The 26,127-nt window shown below is 36.8% G+C and overlaps 1 protein-coding gene across 1 annotated transcript in view; it reads left to right on the top strand.

Annotated features, from left to right (window-relative positions):
* The window catches only part of SOCS6 (suppressor of cytokine signaling 6), a 31,097-nt gene extending 6,090 nt beyond the window's left edge, over positions 1–25,007 (top strand). Inside the window, exon 2 of the mRNA XM_086740553.1 lies at positions 19,038–25,007. Within this exon, the coding sequence (XP_086596679.1) occupies positions 19,163–20,767 (1,605 nt within the window). The 5' untranslated portion in view covers positions 19,038–19,162 and the 3' untranslated portion in view covers positions 20,768–25,007. The remainder of the gene's footprint in view (positions 1–19,037) is intronic.
* The last annotated feature ends 1,120 nt before the right edge of the window (positions 25,008–26,127 follow it).

The raw sequence follows: 26,127 nt of genomic DNA, 5'->3' as shown, positions 1-26,127 counted from the left end.
TAGGTTGGTTTGTGCATTCAGAGGTATGAGTCTCTAGGCTGTGTGTAAGATTTTAAGTCTGGGTCTGTGTAAAGTAGGTGCCTGTTGACTCTCTCTTCCCCCCCTCCCCCTTTCCCTTCCATGTTCTCTCTTCAGTAGAAAACAGAAGTAAAACTGATGCTGATCCAGTGTCCTCTGAAACATTGACTTTTCTCCTCTTCTTGGCTTCTGAAAGGAAGAGAGCTGTAGTAAGTAGTGTTGAGAAGTAATAAAGGATTAGCCATAGGCCTTTGGCACGATTTTGTGCAAAAAATGTAGTTGCTTGGGAAAATACTTGCATGTAAATGTAAATATTCCACAGTCCCTTACTGAAGGGATAAAAGAGAGTCTACACTGACCAATGCGCTAGTCTTATTTGCAGTCTAATCCAGTGATGGTCAAACAAAGATGATGAAGGGAAGTTACTACATCAGTACTGACTCAAATGTCCTGTATATTACAAAAATAAGTGCTTTTTTTTTGATTCTGCAGTATTTTAAATGTTGTTTGACATGGAAAACAAGAACAGAAATTCTATATATCAACATTGAAAAGTATATGTCTATTCCCTTTTTTTTTAATTGACCTAACACATTTTAAATTTTATTTATAGTGTTTTTATGCTTAAATATATGTCAGAGAGAACAGAAGAAAAAGCAGAACGTGTGCAAGTACATGACTATTTTTTTTTCATGCTTGAACTTTCAAGCTTAGCTAGCTTTTGCAGCCGGGCTTCTATACTCCTGGCTCTGCAGAAATTTGACCTTGCTCTGGAGATAGCTATCTTAAGGGCTTTGAGTTTGTGTAAATCTCATACAGCATATTACTTCAGATAGACAGTGAAAACTTTATCTTTTATCTGCACATGAGAATTTATACACCAGTGTGAAGTTGTTCAGTGTAGGGCCCCGATTCTTCATGTGCAAGCTAAATGTAGTGTACAATGAGCAGTCCCATTGCTTTAAATGTCTGCTCACAGTTAATTAATCTTTGCTGGGTTTGAGCTGAATATTAGCAAAATCAGATTGTTTAGGGCTGTGTGGAAAATTATCTTCTGCTTCTGTGGAACATTATTTAAAAAACACAACTACCAATGCGCTGCTGCCCCTCCCCCCCCACCCCCCTGCCGAAAACAAACCTGAAAGTCTTACATTGTGTATCAGGACAAGACAGTGTCTGTCTACAAACTTTAACTAAAATATTCTCCATCGGATTCACTGGTTGGGGCAGTGAGGGCAGGTGATTAGAGGCTAGGTGTAGGAGGAAAAAAATAACTTCATGATCTTAGTTGTGAATAATTAAGAGTCTCTCTAATTATGACCTGAAATTAGAAAATTTATATGTAGACTAAGCTGGTATAGTCCTGTAAAAAGGTTTTATTTTGACAAATCATGACTTTGTAAAAAAGATGGCTAAGCAGCTTTGCCCATGCAGTCAAAATTCTGTTCGCATTCTGGTCAGTGCACTAGTTGTGCAGTGTTAATGTACATGCCTTCTTAAAAGCACCTGCTGGACTTGAAAGGACTGTCAATTTAGAAAACCTATTTAATGTTTCACCTTCCATTTTAAGGGAAACAAAATGTTAAAATAATTGTGTGAGATTAGGTGGAGATAATACTCTCTGTACAGGTGTATTTACCCTGTGTATTTGACAGTAGTTTGAGCACAGCCATGTCTCCTGTTTCCCATATATGGACAGGCTCTAAACCATAAAGAAGATAATTAGTTTACTTTTTGTTCTTATTGGGCCTCCTGCCATTGAAAGTGGGAGGGAAAATATTTTAAATAAGCTGGTTTTCACATGTGCACTTTCACAAATGCAGAGCTTGGATTACTCTCTGCAGTGCGTCCTAGGAACTTGGATGAGCAGGCAGGCCATCTGTGGGAGGCCAGAAGGCACGTGCCAGGTGAGTCTTCTGCTTGAATGATCCAGGTTCTGCTGCCAGAGTGCATTCCAGGGGTGGCCAGTTAATTACAGGAGGTACTCTGTGAGGAAGATTTCCCCTTGAACACCCACCTGACTGAAGATTCCCCCAATCTTTAAACATAAAGAAGGAAGTCCTCTTTCTCACAACCCCCTCTCTTTTTTGTTGTTTTGTGCTGGCTTGTCTGTAAATTAAACCCTACTTTCTGTTTCACTGATTGGATCTGTTTTACTGACCATGAAAAACTGATCTTCAGTAGCCAGTACTGTTTGACATTCCATGTCTAAAACGTTGGATTTGAGGTTGACAGTGATCCTAACCTAATCTTCCTCTGTGTGGTTTGATACAGGTACCAACTTTCTTTAAGTAAGGAATATTCACTTAAGAGAATCATGGCAGTTTAGAAGGATCTTTTCAAATGTCTCGTTCCTGTAAGGTACTTAAGCAGTGTGGAACATGTTTATTTTATCTGGGTGAGGTGGTTCTTCGAGGCTTAGAAGTACAATGAAGATGAGTTACGAATATATTTGGTAACTATTATGTATGGATAAAACCTTCCTACTAACAGTGAGAGAGAAGTATATTCACTTAGAAAGAAGTTAATAATAACATTTTTCTGATAACATTTTTTATGCAAACTTTTTGCATGGGGTTAAGTTTTCACTTCTATTAAGTACTATCAGAGCCTAGACCAAACCAATATTAATCTCAGTTGAATTGCATCTTGTTAAATAGCATAGGTGTTCTAGAATAGAAATGACGTACAAATTATAAGAGTGAGTTCCTTACACTTGATGTATTAAATGCTCTTTTGCCTTTAAAATGGATTTCCAAGTGTGAAGTATATTGCTGTCACTGTTAATTATTGGAGACCATGTAATAGGTGGACATTGAGCCTAGGATCCACATGATGGACAAAATTCATCTGCAATGCAATAGGAAATTGAATATAAAAGTATAGAGCTAAAAATTCCCTTGTCATTTACACATCCAGGTTTCACAGACTGGAAGCAGTACAGGCTGCATTTCTCAGTGATATAAAACACAGGATGTAACAGCTCGGTAGCTAGAGCCCTCATTCAGAATGTAAGGTAGCCAAGTTAATTCTCCACGTCTATCCTTTCTGTATGAGGACTATCCTGAATACCAGTCTTTTGGCTGCTCTGTAGCATGAAAAGTTTTTTATTTCTTCTTTTAAAATAGTTCTACAGAAGATTAACAGAGCTGAAAAAGAAAGGGCTAGAGATGGTGTGTTTTCTCATCTCAGTGGAGTAAGCAACTGCCTTGGAGAGGGAAGAGCTAGGCCTGACTTTCTGGCCCAGTTAATCCTGCATCTGAAACTATTTCTGCACAGTAGGGTATCTTAATCAAGAATAAGTGAGAATTTCCCTTCCATGATGGCTATGACCACTATCCAAGTTGCTAGAAGTTGTAGTTTATTTTCCCTTGGTGCAAGCTCTTTATGCAATGCAGAGGAATACTATGATTGTTCATCAGCTTCTCACGACGTCCAGAAAAAGGAATGGTTGCCACAGTATTTTACTCAGCATGGGTCTGTGAGGTGATGATAGGCAGTTTTAGAACATGCCTAAGGAGGCAGGTGAAGTTGTACCCCGGAGGTAGGCACTGATACAGTTCTACTAACACTAAGTACTTCTGCTTTTTTATGCAAAAATAAGGCTAAGGGCTACTGAGGAGGTTTTAATTAAAAAAAAGAAATCCTTCTGAAATTCTGGTACTTCCTAGGTGAAGCAGCTCTGTGTATGTGAAGGAGAAAAGGGTTTTGATGAACAGTATTTTGAGTATAAGGTCCTCATGTCTGTGGAGTCTTAAGGAACCTGAGTCTCCTAGTATGCTCCAAGTACTTGCAACTCCTGTTGATTTTTGGAGGAGTTACTTATGCTTAGATACTAAAAAATAAATCCAAATTTGGACAGAAATCAGGTGTTTTATCTCTATTTTAGTAACCTGGTTGTAGTTCTGACCTTTGCAGTTTGTCAAAATGTACTTTGCTTTGAATTGTATTTTTGGAAAGCAGGCCATCAGCCTCAGATCTGTTGTCACAAGCAGAATGTGGTAAGGGTTGTGAGAATGCTCCGTGCTTCACTGGAGATTGGAGATACCAATTTATCAGAGTCAGAGTTTGTGTCATGTAAAGCTTAAACTCTGGACAGAAATATTGTTGGCCTATTTGTTAGTGTGAATTTACTTTCTTTGCAAGTTGCACTTTTCGTTAATGGTTTAGAAATAACCTTGGGTGGGGGGAATTTGTTTCGGTTTTTTTTTTTTCTTTTTTTTTTTTTTTTTAATTCTCCTCCTCTGTATCTTTAGAATCTTCCTTCTTCCTCCCCACCCCCCATCTTTTTAACTCATTTAGATATATAACACTGATGGATCTTCTGCTTGTCATCTGGCTACCTGATACTTTTGTATTTTAAGATGGGTGATTCATTCACTTACTGCTTTGATAAACAAAGCAGTTAGACTGAAAAGACTTTGTAAAATATCTCCTGAATTGTAAAGTTTTACAGAAAGTCAGGAAGTTGAATCATGACTAAACAGGGGACAGTGGTAGAGGGTATCTTGAAAGGCTGGGTATGTCTCCACAGGATGATGAAACCCAGGGTCTTGTGCTTAGCTTATTCCTTCATTGTCAGCAAACTGCTGAAAGGCACCACAAGCTTTAACTGGTCTCCTTCAGTGGGCGATAGTTTGCTGTTGCAGTCAGCTAGTGGAGTCACGCTTATTTGGTTCTGTTTCCATCTTATACTTGCATGGAGAGGTGAGAGATGTTTCAGATTTAAACAGGTATTCACTTAAAGCCGGAACATGTCACCTCCCCTGACCCCCCCCCCCCCCATCACTTCACATTGTGAAAATTCAGAATTCAGGTTTCAAAATTTACATTACTTTAATTTGACCTGATGGTGCATATTATTCAGCTTATGAATCCATCTAAAAAAGTGGAAATTGAGCTCTTGATGTTCTGGCTCATGAAGTGTTGAATAGAGCATTGAATGCCTATGCCTTAACATTTAAGTGTCAGATATAGAGATAGCAAAAAATTTCCTTAATGAAGCAAATAATTCTGTCAGTGAGCTCTGGAATTTGGAGTTTAATTAGTATACTGTAAGTAAATATTGGAACTATACATTTTAAAGAGTAATGTGGACTAGAGTTAATGTAAACATTTTTGTCCTTTGTGTGAGACAAGAAAGGGAAAAGAATTGCTCAGGCAACTCTTCTGGCTTTTCTCAACTTTTGAGTTCTTGAGCTTTGAACCTTAATTAAATTATCTATTGTGTTTCCTATGTAAATAATTTAGATAAAGGCTATAAAATGATTGCTGTTGTTCAAGAGGGAAAACATAAAGAATTTTGCTCACCAGTGGAAGTTGTCTATGATTATTTAGTGATTACATTTTAAATTTTCAGGAAAGTAATATTGTTAGTGGAACTTACTGATTACTTCAGGAATAAGGACTTTCAAATTTTGAATTAATATGATGCATAGGAAATGTTTTTGATTTTTAATATTTCTTACTAGTGTTTTCTTACTACAGTGACATAAAAAGTATCTCCTAAGCCTTTCTCTTTTTAACTGCTAACCAGAAATTAAAACCAAATGACAGTAACAAACCACTTCTGCTTCTAGTGAACATAGGTGATATCTTTGATGATTGGAGGTAAATATTTTTTCTGTTACAATGAAGCAGTTTTGTGAAACGTGTTCCTGAGGAACGAAGACACTTTCCTCCTTGGTTTTGGAGTTACTTTCCTGCTCCCGAGAAAGCTTATCCTGTGTTTAGAGATGTCCATGCCTTGGATTATTTATATGTAATAATAAATGATTTTTTTTTTGCTGTGGCTGCTCTGTCTATTGAGACACAACCTATCTGCTTATTTGATAAAAATTTGTTGGGCAGCTCTGAAGAGACTGCAGAAGGAGCCTTGCTTGGTTGAGCTTTGTTTCTGTAGAACCATAGAATTGTTAGGGCTGAAAGGGACCTTTAAACGTCATCTAGTTCAACCCCCTTGCAAGGAGTAGGGACATCCCCGACTAGATCAGGTTGCTCAGAGCCCTGTCCAGCCTGGGCTTGAATGTTTCCAGGGATGGGGCATCCACCACCTCTCTGGGCAACCTGTTACAGCGTTTCACCACCCTCCTTGTAAAAAAGTTTCTTCCTTATATCTAATCTAAATCTGCTTTCTTCTGTTTTAAAACCATTACCCCATGGCCTATAACAACAGGCCCTACTGAAGAGTTTCTCCCCATCTTTCCTGAGGGCCCCCTCAAGGTACTGGAAGGCGTCTATAATGTCTCCCTGGAGTCTTCTCTTCTCCAGGCTGAACAGCGCCAACTTTCTCAGTCTGTCCTCATAGGAGAGGTGCACCAGCCCTCTTAAAATGTTTGTGGCCCTCCTCTGGACTTGCTCCAAGGAAGTAATGCTATAACAAACCAGTCTTTCAATGTGAGTTTAACTCTGAACTCTTGAGAAGTGACTAGGGAACTCAGTTTCTTGAGTAGTAGCTTGTATTTTGTATGAGCTACTATATTACACTATGTAGTTGTTATTATTTCAAGGATTAGGAAGTCCTTGATTAACTAAAAGTAATTATTATTTAAATTTAGTCAGTACCTTTTCATCCAGGTACTTCATATTTCACTGCGCATCTATGTATCTTTCAATATCTTATACTGAACGAGTGCATATACTCATATGTATGTTATGTTTGTGTTAATGGTATGCATTTGTAGTGAAACAACCGCTTGTTACTTTGGAAAAATGTCACTGTCTTTAATAAAAAAAATGAATTAAGAACATCTGTGTGAATTTCACAAAAATGGGGTTTCTTTCATGTTGCACACCTGGAGAATGAGGATAGTGTCAGTTGTTGGTGTTTGTATTCTGTCAGAATTTTGCACTATTAGAAATTAAAGGTACCAGCTGATTTAGTGTGCATAAAAAAGCAAAGCCATGGAAGTAGGAGTCTCTGCAGATTTGAAACTTTTTAAGTCTTTGAATTGTATGGCCACCGAATACCTTGATACGAGGCAAGTATTATGCAGTATTGACATTAAACCTTTTTGTATGGTCTGGAGGAGAATCATGGGATCTTTGTGGTGTCCATGTAGCAAATACATTGTATTTCTCTGTCTGATGATGTAGTGAATAAAAGTCCCAAACTAGAGGCCAGTCTCTTCCTCTCCATGATTCTGAGGAATGTTCTTATTAACTGCTTCTTCTTCCTTGGCATGCTTGGAGATTTCTCTCCATATGTGAGCGCTGTACAGATGCTGTGGGAAAGATCTTTCCACTCTTATTTCTCTTTAATCAAAGCACTGTGCTCTCTTTCCCCTCAGACTATAAATGGGTTCATTTAATCCTTCCATTTATGTAGAGGGTTAACTGCATTATAAAGGATTGCTGCCACTTAGTTTAAATTGAGAGGGTAGAGTGGTATCTTCTAATGAAAGAAAGCTTTTATTGTTACTGAAAATGGCACAGTAGAGGTGATGGGGGTGGTGATGGGGTTGATGGCTGCAAACAACTCAGAGATCCTACCTGGTCATGTGAACTTAAAGGGTAATTCAGCCTCAGTCAGAAACTAACCTAGCTGAGGATAATTTGAAGCTACAGATGCAGCCATCATCAGTTAAAAGTTCCAAGGCAGAATGTTAGGTACAAGAGCAGTGTAAGACAGCCATGTATTGCCACTCATGCAGACCTTCTAGAGGAGCTGAAAAATAAGAAAATGAGTCTTACTTAAGCATAGGTCCTCCGATTGCAGAACATGAATGTGCTTGATATGGTGGAAAGGCAGAATCTTTTTTTTTCCCTCTGTAATGAATTTTCAAACCAGTCTCTATTTAAAAAACTTGTTTCAACTTGTATATGTATTACACAAATATACATGGAATAAATTTATATTTTAGAGTTTAACAGTGTATCTTGTTATTAGTGGAATAGATTACGTAACTAAATTTGGATTATTGCTTGAGTAAGAGCATGTGCTTATGTTAAATTATTAAGTTTTTGCGGTATTTCTGCAAAGGTGGTTTTTTTTTTTTCTTTTCTTTTCTTTTCTCCTCTGAACGTTTTTGAAGTAATTGTACTACCTTGAAGTAATCTCTGCATATTTTTTCCTGTTTTTGCATAACTCTGATGCTGGATGAATGTTACTTGTAGGGACAAAGTCCAATTACACATGTTTCTGGTTGTCTGTCAGATAAGCATAAATGGAAGTGTGAAGGTGAGCAGTTTACAACTTGCTGGTCAAGATACCAGTTTTGCAGATACGTACTGTGAAGCCACCTGTTGGCTAGATAGTGTGGCTAGTGAGGTGTTTAAAATGAAAGTTAAATCTAACTTTGATTTTCCTATGAATGTGGCTTTATAGCTCTCCTGATGTGTTCCTTAGGCTTTTCATTTCTGCTTCTCAGTAAGACAGTATCCCATGTTGTACCTTAAGGAAAGCATAATTATCATTATCAGTCATACCTCTTGCTTGGTGCTACAGTGTGTAAATACTAGTTCCTCTCTTTTCATTTTTCATAGTAGATTAATTGGATAGACAGAAGCAACAGCTTGTAATTCAGGAAGAAGGGCAACATGGAAAAAAAGATGTTTAGACCAGCAAGTAGTATAGTGAAGTATGTGGTGGTCTTGTGCAAACCTTTATAATTTTCAGCAGAAATATGGTACAAGGCTTCTGTTTCTGTTACTTTTCCTGTATTTTCCTCTTTTCCCTCACAGTGTCTTACTTTATTTTCTAGCAGTATTTTCCTGGATGCAGACAAGCACCTACATGTGTTGGCTGAGTGTTGTGTTTCTGTCTTGCCTGTTCAGTACATGCCTCATGAACTGCGGGGTTGCTTGGTAGCAGAGGTTTGGCCAGAGAGGCTGAATGTCTGTTCTGATAGCACTGTAGGAAAGATCATTCATGGTACCTGTTTTATGTCTCCTCATGAAAATATCTGTCAGCAGCAGGCCCTTTTCAGCTGGCTCCCTTTGTGTCTTAGAAGTTGCACACAGTGACAGTGTTTCTCTGCTTGCTATAGAAATACCAGCCTGAAGTAGCCCAACATAAACTTTGAAAGCGAAACCAACGTCAATACAAGTCAATATGAAGTGGTAATATTCAGCTGTTGCATGTCTGCTAAGTGCTTTTTTTCCTTTTTTGGGAAGGGCTGGAAAACTGTTTCTCACAATTATGTTATTTAGTCACTAGCATTAAAAGAATGGTCAGATTATTGCTGACCACAAGATCACTTTGAGAGAATGGTCTGGTTTATTATTTCTGTCTTTCTGGTGTATGCTTTAAAAGGATGGATAGCATTTTTAAAATTACATTTTGAAATGCCTCGGGATTCAGAAATGAGCTGCATTTAGAATTGAGTTTTGGTGCCTGCATCCGTATGATTAGATAAGTTATGTTCTTTTCAACACACATTCCAGGATTTTAGGCATTTGTGTGTACTTTTCTGTAAAAGAAGCACAGAAATGCAAAGTTTTTGTTTTTACTGATTGTCTTTCCTATTCTTCCTTTATTTTCACTATATTAATTTCAAACATACTTTTGTTGGTCTCAAATAGGTAGGCACGGAATCTGTTCCTTGCCAAAGGCAGTTTATTATTGTAAATTGTATACTGGCTTCTACAGGTAATTTTAGAAAAATCTTAAAACAAAATTGTTTTAAAAATATTCCTTTTTCTAGAACATGATCTTGATTGTTATTGCTAGATGAGAACCTGGTTTGTAGAGCATTGCAGTCTTGCAGCTTTTCTCAGACTCCTAACATAACTGTATTAAGGTTTAAGAGGTTTGCATAAATATAAGCATGAAGTTCTCCTTGTTATCATGCTGAGGGTACCGCCATACCTTACAACTGAGGAGAAACAATTTGGTGTATCTGCCTTCTGTCAGGATGGAGAAGCAGGACAGACCCTTACTCAGAAGGAAATTCTCATACATCATTTCCCAGGAAATTTAACCTTTGCCTGTGAAGCTAAACTTATTTTTTGCTGACAGGCAGCCGGCTGCTGCAGTGTTGTAAAATAGAAAGAAATGAAGACTGAACCTGACAGAGCATTATTCTCTTTTTTTTTCATCTGCTTCTGCACAGCTGTGTGAAAAAGAAAAACAAAGGTTTATTTGCACTCAATGGATGTGATTTCCTGCAGTGAAGCACATACACATGGACTACACACGTCAGGTTTCTTTAACGACTTCTCTCTGTTCAGCAAAAATATCACACTTTTTTTCTTTTTCAGTGACTTGGCATATATTGATCTGCTGGGTTATTTTTGTTTGTTCTTTTTCCCCTCACTGTTAGTTCATTAGGGTCTTAGAGCTAAGTTGTGGCTTTCTTTTTCCCTGTAGTTTTTCAGTGTGCTTGAGAAATTTTGTATACTTTGTTATGAGATGTCTGCTTAAAAGACAGTGATGAAAGGTGGTACTCATGCCAGTCTTTTAGTAAATGTATAAAAAGTACAGTCTGCTTTGTTCCCTGTTTGGATGTTGATTCCCAGTTGGTGAGAGATGTAGCAGGAGTGGCTGAAGTGGTTACTGTTCTGGCTGTCATCCACCCAGCACCCGCAGAGCTTCCTACTCCAGCAGCAGTGCTGGCCTTATGATGCTGTGTAAGTTCTTGAGCTGATATCAACTGGTGCTGATTTCAATTTGATATACCAGGTTGAAGTGTCTGTGGTAACCTCGGGAGCAGGCAGGCATCCCAATCAGCCATCGTTATGTATGGGAGATGTAACCTTGCGTGAAGATTGTTAGTGTTAGTAAGTGGTGTTGGCTATTGTAGTGATGAGATTATTGTAGTTACAGGACTATATATACACAGATGAACTGTAATACAAAGATGCCATTTAACACTCTTCAGTTACTCCCTAGAGGAGAACTACCAATCAGATAGAAATATTCTGTCCTGCAACCAAATATGGGAAAGAGGAACAGGATTTACTACAAGCAGCCATGGATTAAGTAGTGTTTAAAGTAATAAAAAAAAAAAAAAAAGTCAGGGAAATCCAGATGGTAAGGGACATCCTTTTTCAACTGCAGGCCAGAGGCATGCAGTCAAGATATTAGAACTTTTTCAATGGTTCTGTTTCTGGTTTTACATTCAATTAATTCCATTAATGGTGGTGTGAAAAAAATCTCTTTGTGACAAGTTTTCATTATTATTTTACTCCACTTTTCTACTTATTACCAAAGGCATACCTTGCTTATTCTCTGCTAAAGGTTGCTTATAATGATTAAGGTTACTCTGTATGTTGTTAGAACATTAGTGCCCATGGACTGTTTTCCCTTTAAGCTTTGCAAAAAGAGAAAAAAAAAAAACCAGGAGAAATGACATGACTTACTGCTGGGGTTTTGTTTGTTTGTTTTAAATTGCAATCTATGTAATATCTATTAATTTATGTTAGCCTCTACAGAAGCTAATAGTACTTTCCTCAGCTGTTCAAATCTTAGAGGGTGGAAGTTTAAATTTGTAGTGAAAAACATCTACTCAGTGTTCAGGTCTTTGATTAGTTAGCTTAAAAACAGGAGGCTTTAAGTACTCTTGAATTGTTATGAGTATAAAGTACCGTCAGATGAGCCTCTCATCTGTTTTTTACTTTGTTCCAATTTTATATGAAGATGTGTATCTGAGCTTCTTCACACTCACTAGAGAAGCAGGTGTGCAGGAGAGGATGGGCTTTTATAAAATTTGCAATCTTACATTAAAGCAGTGTTCATCCATTAGCAAGCAAGCCACTACTAAAACCATCTACCTTTTTAAATTGTTTTCAAGGTATAAAAGTATGCAATGGCATTTAGATTACATCATTAAAAGACTTCATACTAAAGAGTAATACAATTTAGGAATTTACTTGAAGCTCAGGGAAGGGAAAAACCTCCCAGTCTTTACTATGCTAATGGCATGTATAGTGAGCAAGCTGAAAGCATAAGTGTATATGTTCTATCGGAAACTGGTGGTGTTTGAAATACATATTTAATCTCTCTTAACGAGTATCTTATGTGTAGTTTCTATACTCATATAGACTGAAACTACAAGTACATGGCAGGGAATATCTTGAGTCAATATTTTCTGTTACTGGTTTGAAGAAAAAACTTTCAGTGATACAGACTTCATTACTGAAGTAAAATCTATGGGAAAAGGTGTGGAGAACAACTTTGTAGTAATATACATAAATAGATTTAGGAACTCTGGAATAAACTTAGACACTTAGGAATTTCCAAAATATAGCACTTGAAATCTGTGTTTCCTTAAGGTGCTGTTTTTGAAACACCATTCCAAGTAACACATAAGTATATTTCAGTGAGAGTTCAGGGGCAGCAGGGAAATGACACCTTATACTTCTGCAGATAATTAGACTAGACTTCATTATCTGACTGTAATGAAAACTTGGTGCTTGTCATGCCCCAGGAATGCAGAAACTTTTTTCATTTTTAAGGTATTTTTAGTTATGTTCTTAATATAAATAATTATGTTAAAAATACAATAAATTTAAAGTATATTGCTTGGGTCATGTGCTATGATTCTATGGAAGAAAAACACTGTAGTACAACATTTGCAGTTAATTCTAACTTTTCAGTTTTCTTTATGAGCTGAATATTCTTCTGCTCAGCAGTAGAAATAGTTAACAAATCTGTAGTACTGCATTGAAGATGGAAATAAAATTCCTAAATGTTTTCGAACATGGTATTTTTTAAAAAATGCATCTGAAATGTTAACTGAAATTTCAGACAGCTCACCATTTTTAAAGTCACAGAATTGTAGAAAAATTGAGTTTGAAAAGGACCTCAAATCCAACCTTTTCTCAGCCCTGAGATTAGACAGTTTCTTTGGGCCTTATAGTTGGATCTTAGAAACCTACGAGGACAGAGACTGCACAACTTCTCTGGGGAGCATATGCTACTACTCAACTGTCCTCATGGTGGAAAAGCTTTTCTTTATGTCAAGTTGGAACTTCTAAATCTCCGGATATATATATTTTTCGTGATTATTCCTTAACTGCCTACATTACTCTTCAGTTTAGCTCTATGCACAGTTGTGCCAAATGTTCTGAAATAAAATCTTCTTAACTTGAAGTTGTAAATTATGTAAGTCTTACTATGATTCAGTATAAGAATAAAGATTCTGTATTTCTAATGGATAGCCAGACTTTTCAGGAATAATGCAGCTGTGGGTTCAAAAAAATCAAGTTCAATGCTCCACTGTTTCACTTTATGGAAATAAATGAGCTGATTAACATTTATTTTAGGAAAATATAAGTTATCTGAAGCAGCATTGATTAGTAGTTCCAAGCTATATTTGTGATGGTATTTTTATTAAACTTTTTAAAGATAATTCTTTATTCAACCATGAGTTGTATTTTGCTCTGTGTTTCCAGTATGTTTTCTGTCCCAGTTCTTAAAAGTTAATGCTGTTTTATTTCTATCCTAGTGTATTATGGCAGCATTGTTTATAGTATTTGTCTCTGGAAATGAGTGCACTTAGCCTAAAAGTGTGAGGGGAAAAAAAAAAAAAAAGAGATGGCCTTTATTCATTTAAATAATGAAACTTTTTGTTAGTCTACTTTTGCGAACACTACATGGAGATAGCTGTGTGATTATGGTTCATTGAAACCATTTTGTGGCATCAAACGGAAACTACTCTGAAGTGTTGAATATTCAAACTAGATTTGCACAAATGGATTTTTTTTTAATTATTTTTTTAACTTTAAGAATTTTTCATAAATCAGTGGTGGCCACCATAATACAGTTAATATATGACCGTGTGACCTGCTCTTCAGATTTCTGAGAAGCAGCCTGTAAAGTAAAGTTTTAGCTTTAATTCTCTTCACTAACGATTTCACACTTGTATGTGATTAATACATGTTGTTCTTCAAAATGAGGCATGCAAATTTAGTTTTGATTATTGTTATAAACAGAAAGGGGACCGTGGTTCTTGCTGGGTAGTAATCTGGTAGATTTTTGGAGGCCTGTGTTTTGTCAACTTGCATAATTTTAAAGATTCCAAGATGCACAATTTGTCAGGGAAGTTCATAAGCCAGAATTTCATTCTGCCTCTTTATTCTGAGTGTTAACATCTCATTCTCTTTCTGGATCTGATGAATCTCCTATTTAGAATCTGTGTGTTCCAGGTATTTCTGCATACATAGCCACCAGGTTTTGGAAATGGAGTACAGTGGCATAGTTCAGAGTGTTTATAGTTGCAACTACCTGCCAGCAGATTTTCTGGAGATGTCTCTAGTTAGGCTGTCTAAATCTGCTGTGCAGCAGATGGCACTGGAAGAGCACATCAGTGGGAGACTTCAGTGATGCTGTAATTAGTACAAAATACTAGTGAGCAAAGCTGTTGCAGTGCTGAGGATTGTGAAGAAGTTGAGCAGCTCATTTTAATGTATTGCAGGAAGGGGTGCATGCTGGACTCTTCAGGTCTTCTAGATGTAGACAGTGCAAAATTCTACACTTGCAAGTGTACGAGTGTTTCATATATTGAGGGCTGTTTATACAGTGCTTTTAAACACATCAATATGCAATGCAGAATTATTGATATTTTTAAAGTCTGTGCAAAGAAAGAAGCGTATCTGGATCAATTAGGGTATTTTGACTTCAGGATGTATTTTTTCTTCTCCTGTCTTGGATAAAATACATGTAAGAGATACCATAAAGTAGAGTGGTTCTTGTATAGAAGACTTGTTTAGAGGCTTGCTCTCATCTGTAGGTCTGTTGAGTTTACTTCAGAGAGCTTTGATCCAGACTGTCGTTCATCAGATTTTATCGTCTTTTCCTGAATGAATAAGCTGGACTTCTGGATATATGCATGTTGTTGATGTGGTTCATTTTTGAACTTCAAACCTTTATTACTTATTTATATGAAATGTTACAATAAGTTGTGTATTTGGACAATCATACATTTTGTTTGATTAAGATATTAGCTACTAAGGCAGGCTGACAGATGTAAAACACTTTTTTACTCAAGTAGGCTCAATAGTCATTTTCAAGGTAAATTTTTACTTCTCTGTACGCTGCCATAGAGATTTATCTGTTGAGGTTATTTTTAGATATTGGATTTTAATTTGGAAAAAACCCCACATTTTGATACATAAAAGACTAGTATGTTATGAAAAGCTGTTCCTTCAAGTGATTTGTTTGGTCTTTTAGTTATGGAGAAGCCAAGTAAATGTTCTGTTGTGGATTAGCCCCAGCCAGGAGCTAAACACTATGCAGTTGCTTGCTCACCATCCCCAAGGGGAAAGAGAAAATACGAAAAAGCTCATGAGTTGAGATAAGGACAGGGAGAGATCATTCATCAGTTATCCATCGTGGGCAAACTGACTTGATTTGGGGAAATCTGATTCAATTTATTAACAGTCAAACCAGAGTAGAATACTGAGAGATTAAAAAAAAAAAAATCTTAAGAACACCTTCCCCCCACCCATCCTCTCTTCCTGAGCTTAGCTTTACTCCTGAGTTCTCTACCTCCTCCCCTCCCCCTGGCAGCACAGAGGGGATGTGGAATGGGGGTTGTGGTCAGTTCATGTGTGTTTTCTGCTGCTGCTTCCTCCTGGAGGAAGAACTCCACATTCCCCCCCTGCTCCAGCATGGGGTCCCTCCCATGGGCTACAGTCCTTTGTGAACTGCTCCAGCGTGGGTAATTTTTCCATGGTGTATAGTTCCTGACAAACAGCTGCCCCAGTGTGGGGTCCTCCACAGGCCACAGCCTCCTTCAGGCTTCCATCTGCTCTGATGTGGGGTCCTCAACGGGCTGCAGGGGGACAGCCTGCCTCACCATGATCTTCACCACAGGCTGCAGGGGAATCTCTGTTCTGGCGCCTCCCCCTCCATCTTCATTGACCTTGGTGTCTGCAGGGCTGTTCCTTTCACATCTTTTCTTGTCCCTCTCTCCCCACCACCTGGCCAGTCCTGATGTAGACTGGTGTCACCCTTCAGGAGACTGGGAGCGAGGCCTGTGCCCCTGCCATCTCTCCACACACTGCTGCTTTGTTTTCTCCTTATTAAATACGTTGTCACAGAGGAATTATTACCCTTGTTGACTGGCTCAGCCTTGGTGAGCGGTAGGTCCACCTTGGAGACAGGTCCACCAGACAAAGGGGAACCTTATAGCAGCTTTTCACAGAAGCCACCCCTGTAGAGCCCCGGCCACCAAAACCCAACACATGTTCCTTCAGCCAAATTTTAGGTAACTAATTATTTTGAAAAACACCGATACAAAAAAAAAATGGTGACCCAGGCAGCCTGGGGCTTGTCTTTCCCCAGTCAGCAATGTGATAATGCTCTTCTAGTTTCTCCCTAGCTTAGAAGGCAGATTTTACTTTGTTTCATGCTTGTTTTTTTAGAGTTAGGAATTGCAAACAGTGTGATGTACTTCCCACAAGGATGGGGGAGCATGTCTGGTGAAGTGGATATACTATCAGTTTGTGGATATCAGTCAGAAGCAGTTAGAGAACACTCTGGATTTCACAAGAGGGGCTAATGTGAGGATTCCCAGGGTTCTGATACCACATGCACAAAGGCACAATTAAATTTATCCAATGAACAAACACTCTGACTTTGTCAGTTTAGGGGCAGCATAGAATCCTGAAATTATATTTTTCAGTCATTTTGTTGGTTCATTTAGTTACGCATGATGAAAAGAGTACTGTAAATTGGCAACATCCAAATGGTTTAGAAATAGCAGGCCAGCGAGACATTTCAAGTCTACTTTTAATTGACATGTAACTCTCCCTTTATCTGTATCAGTAGCTTTTTATTAATTACTGTACTTTGTCAGTTATTATGACACACCAGATTTCAGACATATAAAACCCACTAAATGTGTTCTACTTATGTTTGGTTTTCAGTGCTTCCATGTTTCCCAATTATTCCAAACATATGGAGCTCATTTTAAACACTGGTATTTTAAAACATTGAATTTTGCAGTTCTGCGTGATCTGTCAATAACGAAAGGAAAATGTAGTGTCTTAACCTTTGAAAATACATATGTATATCTCAACATCATCTTCAAATTATGTAAGTGGAATATAGTTTTTTAAGATGTCAGGACTCCTGGTAATCCAGGAGTTATGTTAGAAGTGGGAAATAAACAGTGAGCTTCTAAAAAAATAGTGATCCTGTTTTCTAAGGTTTTAATATTTGCTTCTAGCAACAGTTGGTTCTTAGTCTTTTGTTGGTTTGCTTGTGGGCATGTTTGTTCTTTGCTGATGGCAAGTAAATCAGTTTACAGGAAAAAGAGAAACGTTTTAGTTTCTCCCCATTGAGAGAAAGGAAAATGCTGTACAGTTTGATAATTAAGAAAAGGAAATGGCAAAAGTAGATATTCTAAAGAGGGACGTGGGAAATGTTGGAGGTTATGGCAAAGACAGAACAGGTCTTCAAGGTTGGATGATGCAGATAATGTAGGGAATTTGAAGGTAGGACTAGGGTACAAATCCAAGTAAATCAAGCTTTAGTGCTTATGCTGTTTATGAGAATAGTGTTCAACCCTCCAGCAGCAGAGCTTTACCTAAAATTTTTCAAGGTATTTTGAACTTCAGTATCTTTAGATGCTCAGGATTGTCTTTTAGTTTGCTTTGGATATGATCCTTTAGCCTTTGTGTACTTGAGGACCACAAAAGCTGGACTGGATAAGATTCATAGCCAGTGGACTGCTGTTTGATTATAGCAGTCATTATCCTTACATGCTTTTGTACAATTTTTGAATGGTCATTTAAGAATCGTATTATTTAGTTGATAAAACCTACTTCAGTTCATTGTACTGGTTTTTTTTCTCAGTTGCTTGTACTGTGATACCATGGGAGAAAAGTGTGAAAGTGCCTACATAACGGTTATTTTACTTTCCCCTCAATCCCCTAAACCTGGAAAGATTCTTAGACTCCTCCAGCTTGCCATGCTTAGCCTGGAGCCAGGCTTGCTGCTGCAATTTGTGCTGCTAACGTAACACGTAGTTGGAGGTTAATGGAATAATGGCTACTAGTAACGATAGTACCTACTTCCGTGGCAACAGCAGCTTTCCTTCTCTTCTCTTTCCCATCGTTGTTCTTCCTCTCTCTGCATTGCTACTTGCCTTGTAAGGTCTCACTAACATTAAAAAAAAAAAACGAATAAACTAACAAAAAAAACCCCCAAACTAAACAAAAAAAAAAACCAAAACAAAAAAAACCCAAAACAAAACAAAGAAACCAAGCTGAAAAGTCAACTGTATGGAGGGAGTGGGGACATGACTAGGTGGGAGCAGTTTACTGGGACTTGAGCAAATGTGTCCACTTAGTCATGGCAGAAGTACTGGAGGAAGAAAAGCTCCAGTAGTACTAGGCAAGGAGAGCCTGTGATGTGACCTGCTGTATGCCTAAAACAGAATTTGGAAATAGGGTGGGGTTTTTTTGTTTGTTTTTTTTTTTTTTGTGGGTTTTTTTTTTTGTTGTTTTTTTAAATAAAAAAGTAGAAGTTCAGGAGGAGACTTCTATAGTTTGCTCTAAACAGATGATACTTTGCTGTTAATTTCTCTCTAGTTTTTGACTAGAGTTAGTTTTCCTATAATTATGTAACTATTTGAATATTGCTCAACTTTCCTGTATAAAGCAAGTATGACCTTGCAAAGAAAGTATGACCTTGTAAGTCTTTTTAGGACTAATCACAGTTTAACCTGTACATAGGAATCCTGTTGGATAGAGTATTTTCTATAGCTTTATCTTGTATAGTTATTTTTGTGCAGATTTTTTTAGGAGCCTTCTGAAAGAGATGATGTTTCTATGCTTGAAAAATTTATATGCATGCATTAAATATATATGCCTATGAATGTGATGTAATGTGTGTGCATAATTAAAAATAGCATGCTAACAGCAGAAAAAAGTAGTGGAAATCTCCAAGATGCAGCAGACTCATTTTTTTGAGCTTCATTGGTTTCCAAGTCAACTCTCTATATTTACTTCTATTTAATGCCTGTTACTTAAATATTGCGATTTCTGTTTTGGGTGGAGAGGGGAAACCCTTATGGATAACTCAAAGAATATTTATTTTGTGAAATTAATTGTTTTTTATTTGTTTCCAGGAAATGGCTCTTGAAGTTAAATGAGGCTGGATAAAACACATAAATGAAACAGAAGCTGCTCTGCATGTGTTAGGGCTATATCACCACAAGCTCTGCTGATCAGCCAGACTTGGTAACTTGTCATAATGAAGAAAATTAGTCTCAAAACAATTCGCAAGTCCTTTAACTTAAATAAAAGTAAAGATGAAAGTGACTTTGTAGTGGTTCAGCAGCCATCGTTAAGTGAATTTGGAAAAGATGACTCCTTATTTGGCAGCTGCTATGGTAAAGATCTGGCTAGCTGTGAAGTCAATAGTGAAGATGAAAAAGGAGGCAAAAATAGATCAAAAAGTGAAAGCTTAATGGGTACGTTAAAAAGGAGGCTTTCAGCAAAACAAAAACAGAAAGGCAAAGGCAGCACACCATCTGTGAGCTCTGCAGATGATGACACCTTTTCTTCCTCATCTGCTCCAATAACCTTCAAAGATGTGCGAGCTCAAAGACCTCTGAGATCCACGTCCCTCCGTAATCACCATTACAGCCCAACTCCTTGGCCCCTTCGACCTACAAATTCAGAAGAGACTTGCATCAAAATGGAAGTGAAAGTCAAGGCCTTGGTCCATTCCTCTAATCCAAGCCCAGCACTGAATGGCGTTCGAAAAGACTTCCATGAGTTGCAGTCAGACAGCGTGTTCCAGGATCAAAACAATACATTGAAAAATACAGAATCTCAGAACGGGGACTTGCATCTTCATATTGATGAACATGTGCCTGTAGTTATTGGATTAATGCCTCAGGACTACATTCAGTATACTGTGCCTTTAGATGAGGGAATGTATCCTTTGGAAGGATCACGTAGTTACTGTCTGGATAGTTCCTCACCCATGGAAGTTTCAACTGTTTCTTCTCAAGTTGGGGGAAATGCTTTCCATGAAGAAGAGAGCCAAGTGGATCAGGATGTAGTCGTTGCACCAGATATCTTTGTGGACCAGGCAGTGAATGGTTTATTGATTGGTACCACAGGAGTCATGTTGCAAAGCCCAAGAGTTAATCACAGCGATGTCCCTCCACTCTCACCGTTGCTACCTCCAATGCAGAATAATCAAATCCAAAGGAACTTCAGTGGATTGAATGGCACAGATGCCCATGTGGCTGAAAGTATGCGCTGCCATTTGAATTTTGATCCTAACACTGCCCCTGGAGTTGGAAGAGTTTATGATTCTGTACAGAACAGTGGTCCTATGGTTGTGACGAGTCTCACAGAAGAACTGAAAAAGCTTGCAAAACAAGGATGGTACTGGGGCCCCATTACACGTTGGGAGGCAGAGGGAAAATTAGCAAATGTGCCTGATGGCTCGTTTCTCGTTCGAGATAGTTCCGATGATCGTTATCTTTTAAGTTTGAGTTTTCGTTCCCATGGAAAAACTCTTCACACTAGAATTGAACACTCAAATGGTAGGTTTAGCTTTTATGAACAACCAGATGTGGAGGGACATACATCTATAGTTGACTTAATTGAACATTCAATCAGGGACTCTGAAAATGGAGCTTTCTGCTATTCGAGATCTCGACTGCCTGGATCTGCAACTTACCCAGTGAGACTGACAAATCCAGTATCTCGGTTTATGCAGGTGCGTTCTTTACAATACCTGTGTCGTTTTGTAATACGTCAGTACACCAGAATAGACCTGATTCAGAAACTGCCTTTGCCAAACAAAATGAAGGATTATTTACAGGAAAAGCACTACTGAAGCTTATGGGAATCTTGCATCTTGCACTTTGGGAACAACAACAACAAAAAGAGATTGAATTACAGTTTACAGACTTTCATTATTATCAAAATCTTTTGCTGCCATAAAAATATTTCATTTTTCTGTGTATAAGAAAAGTAATGCATTTGGATTTATGTTTGTTTTAGGGGGGGTGTATTTTAGGGGGCTTTTTTTTTTTTTTTTTTGGGAAAGAATGATCTCAAGTTTATTTTTAGAAGTGTGAAATAGCTATCTTTCATCAATGTGCAGATTAATCACAATGTGAATGATCAAATTCTCCTTAATTTCCCCCAAGTCCTTTGCTGCTATCCACTGTGATTTTTATGCATTGAAAGCACATTTCATGTGTATTCAACCATAAGTAAAAGTCAAATGAAACTTGTTGAATGGAATTTTTTTTTCCTTTAAAATAGCCTGTTTGAAAAAAAAAAAAAAGATCATGGATAAAAACATATTGGTATTCCAAATCACGGAATTTACATCTATGTTAAAAACAATTTCCTAGTATCTTAATTATAAATTTCTATAGAGATATGCCCTAATGTAGAACTTCTAGACAGAGCTGTGTGGTAAGAACATGGTTATGCAGCATATCTTTGGGAAAAAAAACACCTTTCTCCTAAGCCTTGTATTATCCGTATGCTATTTTGTGTTTGAGAAGGTTGGTTCAGCTTTCTTCTTGTCTCAGTATTTTGTCCTTCTAAAAATGGCCTTTGAAAAAATAAGTCTGTAAAATTTAATGTGTAGTACCTATTACCTATGAGGAAATTGCGGAATTGGGGCCTTGTCAAATATTACCTTTTAAAATCATACCATCAGTTAAATAAATGAACACTTACCAGGTCCCCTCTTTCTGTCCTTTTCCCTCCTACCTCCTCTGGGGGGGCTGGGGGAGGTAATTTCCTGGATTTGTAGGAAGACTCTAGGACTTGTTATCATGGGAACATAAATTGATAAGCCATTTTAGGGATGGGGTAAAACCTCTGATAGGATGATTTCTACAATATGTATTCAAACTACTTGAAATTTTACCATTTTCTGCTTTTTTTTTTTTTTTTTTCACTTCAGAAATGCAGTAATACACTAATGTCCTTTGGATCATTTTCCCCTTATTTTGAATATCCTTTGGGGAGGAAGGAACAGTGTTTTGGATGGAAGATGCTTAAAATATGTTTCTAAAGCTCTGTTTTCATAGCCTTTGAAATTGTGAGAAAAGAGGTTTACATTTACATTAACTGCAGAAGATGTTTCAGTTTACTGTCATGAAATATGTTTTGACATATGAAATATTGAATCAATTAGGTAAATGTTTATGATATCTGTCAAAGATTCTGGCATTTGAAAAAGCTTACAGTTATTCTAACCTTCTGTAGGGAAAAAAAAAGACTTTCAGTGGGGAGTACAGGTTCTACACTGTAATGTTTTCACCATGCAAAGTTAATACATGGCATTTTCCTGTTTTGTTTTGGTTTTTTTTTTTTTCCCCTATGATTCTATCACTTCTATGAATTATTTGTTAAGGGGTCATGGCTGGCTTGGGTGGGAGGCTTGGTTTGCCAGCCACTGTCCCTCTGTTTTGTGTTTCAGAATGTCATCTTCCCCGTCTCGGATAGGAGTTGCTAGTCAGTAAACATCCGCTTAGAAAAGACTGTTCATCTTTGATACAACTTTCTTGTTTAAGTTGTTTTCTTCTTCTTGTTTAATCTAGCCTTTTGTCCACTGAAATGAGTCTTTAGTAATGAATACAGTATTGCTGCAAGGTGGTGCAATAGCACTACATCTTGGGTTGCCTGAATTGATAGACTAAATTTATATTTTTTTAATTTATTTTTTGACCATAATGTTTAACTAAAAAATAATAAAAAAAAAGAAAATCAAAGGTAGATAAAGGCTGCCTTTGCTTTTAAGGGAGGGAGAATAAGGATTTCTTTAGTCTGATAAAGTTTTAAACTTAAAAAATCTAGAGCAGTCTATATGCGTAACTTGTTGGCTCTGCCATTGAGATATATGTATGCAAGTGTGAATTCTGTTTTCTTTTTTTCCCCTCTACTGACTTTCCCCACCCAAACCCCCCTCCCCTCGAATCAGGATCACTAAATTTATTCAAAAAGGCACAATAACCTATTGTATGGTACAGTGTTCTGATTCTGTCTGTGGGGAGGAAAAAGAAAATCATTTTTATGAATTTCAGATGCATACTTTTGGAAGAAAATCTCTGGCATTTTCTTCACTTCAAAAATTCTTTCCCCATATAAGCTAGAGGGCCTATGCATTCTACAGAATCTTTGAAAGATTATAGTCTATTTAATATTTTATTTGCCATTTAATACCACTATTGAATGCATTAAACATATGTTTATACTACGCCACATGCATTAATTTAGCAGTCATTGCATTGAAACTTAAATAATTGAAGCTATAGTATCCTGGTCTTATTGCTGAATTGGAAAACGTGCAAGAACACACATGCTAAATTTCTTGCCCATGCAATTTCAGTTTGTTCACTCATAAGTATTCATGCTTTTAAAAAAAAAAAAAAAACAAAACCAAACAACTTTGGTTCAGCTATCTAGTTTTTCAGTTGCCTTCCTTGCTGTGTTCTTCATCTGCAAACTTAATCAGGTCAAGATAATTTTGTCATTTCCCCGCCCTGTAAAGCTTCCACAAAAGTAACGCTGTAAAGTGGTTGGGGCCTAGCATGTGAGAACCATATAGCACTTTGTTTCTAAATAAAAAAAAATGGTGATGATATTTCTACTAAGTTCAAAATACTTTAAATCAGTAATAAGTAGACACAAATACTTATTTTTACAGTTTTCATTAAACAGAACCTCAGTATTTTTTCATGCTGAGGTAACTGACCAGCCAGCAGAAGGAACCCAGAAAAATTACTTTGAAAACATTAAAGATACTTACAGTTTAATATTAAAGAAACACAGTAATGTTTAGTTACGAGACAATTCAGAAGTACTCAGAGTAACACAAAAGTTGTATTGACTTCTGCTTCATGAAAATTAGAGGAACAAAGTGTCCTTGACAAATAAAAGGAAAATGACTGAGGATATTTTGGGGACCTTTGGAAGTAGATACACTAGGAATAAAAGCTAACTGATTATGATCCTTATAGAGTAGAAATATGGTGACTTGTTCAGCACAACAGTTCAAGGGTTCAAAAGGTATGCTTTTTATGGAATTGAATTGTGGAAAACTGTTCTTGAAAATGAAATTTTGAAATAAAACTCCTTTTTTGGGCATCTGAAATGATTTATGTTATAACATTATCTGTTTTACCAATTAGAAAAGTAAAACAACACCTTGTATTTGGAAACAGAAAAATAAATTTGCACAGTTTCCTCTGTGGGTTTTTTTTTTGTAAGCCAGTGTTACAAACAACTGAAAGTTATTTGTATTCTTTGATCTATTTGAAGGATATAGCACTTATCCTACTGTCGACATAGTGAATGCCATCTTTTTATCAAAATGTTCTTTTCTGTTAGAAGGATCAGAAATGCAATTATTAATTAAGCTCTTTGTTCTCAGATGAGCTGACTTTACATTTTGTTAAAGCCTATTTCTGTGAATATTGACTGCTGGGCTAGATTAAATCTGTGCAGTTTTTGTTTTGATGCATTTCACCTATGTGAGTAGTGGAATTACAAATTTTAAACACCATACCAGCAATACATGGGCTGTGATTCCGATGAGAAGTATTTCTCTGTTACTCAGCTTTGAAATTCTGAGCTAAGCTATGGATAAGTTAATGATTGCCAATTTAATTTCTTAAAATCTTTTTATGACTGCGAAGAATAAAAATTGCAAGCATTCTTTATATATAAAAAATGGGCTAGATGGTAGTTCATAATATGGGAAATATGGCGTTGTATCTGGAGAGTATTCTAAATTCTACACAGATAATGAAAAATTCTTAAAGAATTTTGTATGAATACATATTGGGTTAAAGAATTTTTATAGTGATGATGGAGTGCCATGAAGTTAATACTTGCAATCCAGATTGCTGTAGTTTACACTTTTCTCTGTTTCAGACCTGGTGTGCGCTGTTTCTGCTAAGCACACCGCAAGTGAATTATCCAAAGTCCATTGATTTTAATGTGTTTTGGTTTGTAAACAAAATTATAGTTATTTCTTGCACATTTTTGAAAAATAATTGTATAAGGATTTATGTATCTGCTTCTGGATACAGTGTGTAAATAAAAATTTCATTCACAAAACAATTTGTGGAGTGTTCTATACCTTAATGACATTCTAAAACAAAAAAAAAATTGAAAGACATTGTAAAATTTGGGCATTGGACTAAAACATTTAAATTTTAATGGTTGCAATGTAAACTGTTCTATATATATCTTTTTTTTTTTTTACCCCTGCTAGTTGACTTTTCAAAAAATTTCTATATGCCAATTATATTAATTCCTACCTTTCAAAGCAATATGAAAAATTGCCAGAAGATAACTAGAGAATGATTTTTAAAAGGTCTACATACATACTGTAAGATAACTTTTTGATAATTTTTGTTTTCTGTCTTTAAAAAATTATGGAATTCATAACAAAAGTCTCCATCTCAAAGGTACTATACTATCTCTTGATTTCCAAGCAAGCAAAGAGTTTTTATGTAGTTCCAAAGTAAAAAATTATATATGGTGTTGATCTTCATATATTCACCTGATGCTGTCATAGATTCACTTTAAAAAGCGAGTGGCATTTTAAACCCTGGAAAATCACACAAATAATCCAGAAGATCAAGGATAAACAATTTCTGTCTTACAGAAGATATGCACAGTTTTTCACATGTTTTCATGTAGTTGTGACTTAGATTCACTATTAGAAATCAAGAAAATACCATCTGCTCCTTAGGTCTTGGTTGTAACTGTTTGGTTTTGGGGTTTTTTTAAACAGACAGAAACTCCCACCTTGGTAGTGAGTGATTACTGTTCGTATTGTCCACAGCTGATATGTACCCTTCTATGTATTTAACTTAATTCCTAAAACAGCAACCAAAAATAACTAATAGTTTTTGCTGGTTTGCTTATACATCTTACTGCTGGGGCTACTATTGCACGCTCAGTAAGGTGTGTGGTTCACGGAGGATCTTGCTGGATTTTTGTTATTAAGTCTGTATGGTGCTCTTCTCTACATTTGTTCTGTTCACTCCAGAAAATTTGCCGAGAAATAAACTTCTCCTCAAATATTTTGTTGGTAAGTAGTGAAAGGTGAGTAAGAGTTAATTTTACAACTGCCTAGTATGATCCAGGCAGGGCTGAAATGTTTATAGTCAAGATGCTTGTAATCCTTATTACTTCTACCTTGCAGTCAGTCATAGCTGT

Source organism: Chlamydotis macqueenii, chromosome 2 (genome assembly GCF_036417535.1).
Source record: "Chlamydotis macqueenii isolate bChlMac1 chromosome 2, bChlMac1.mat, whole genome shotgun sequence".
NCBI classification, from domain to species: Eukaryota; Metazoa; Chordata; class Aves; order Otidiformes; family Otididae; genus Chlamydotis; species Chlamydotis macqueenii.
The sequence above is the reverse complement of the archived record's forward strand: the minus strand, read 5'-3'. Positions and strand labels throughout refer to the sequence as shown.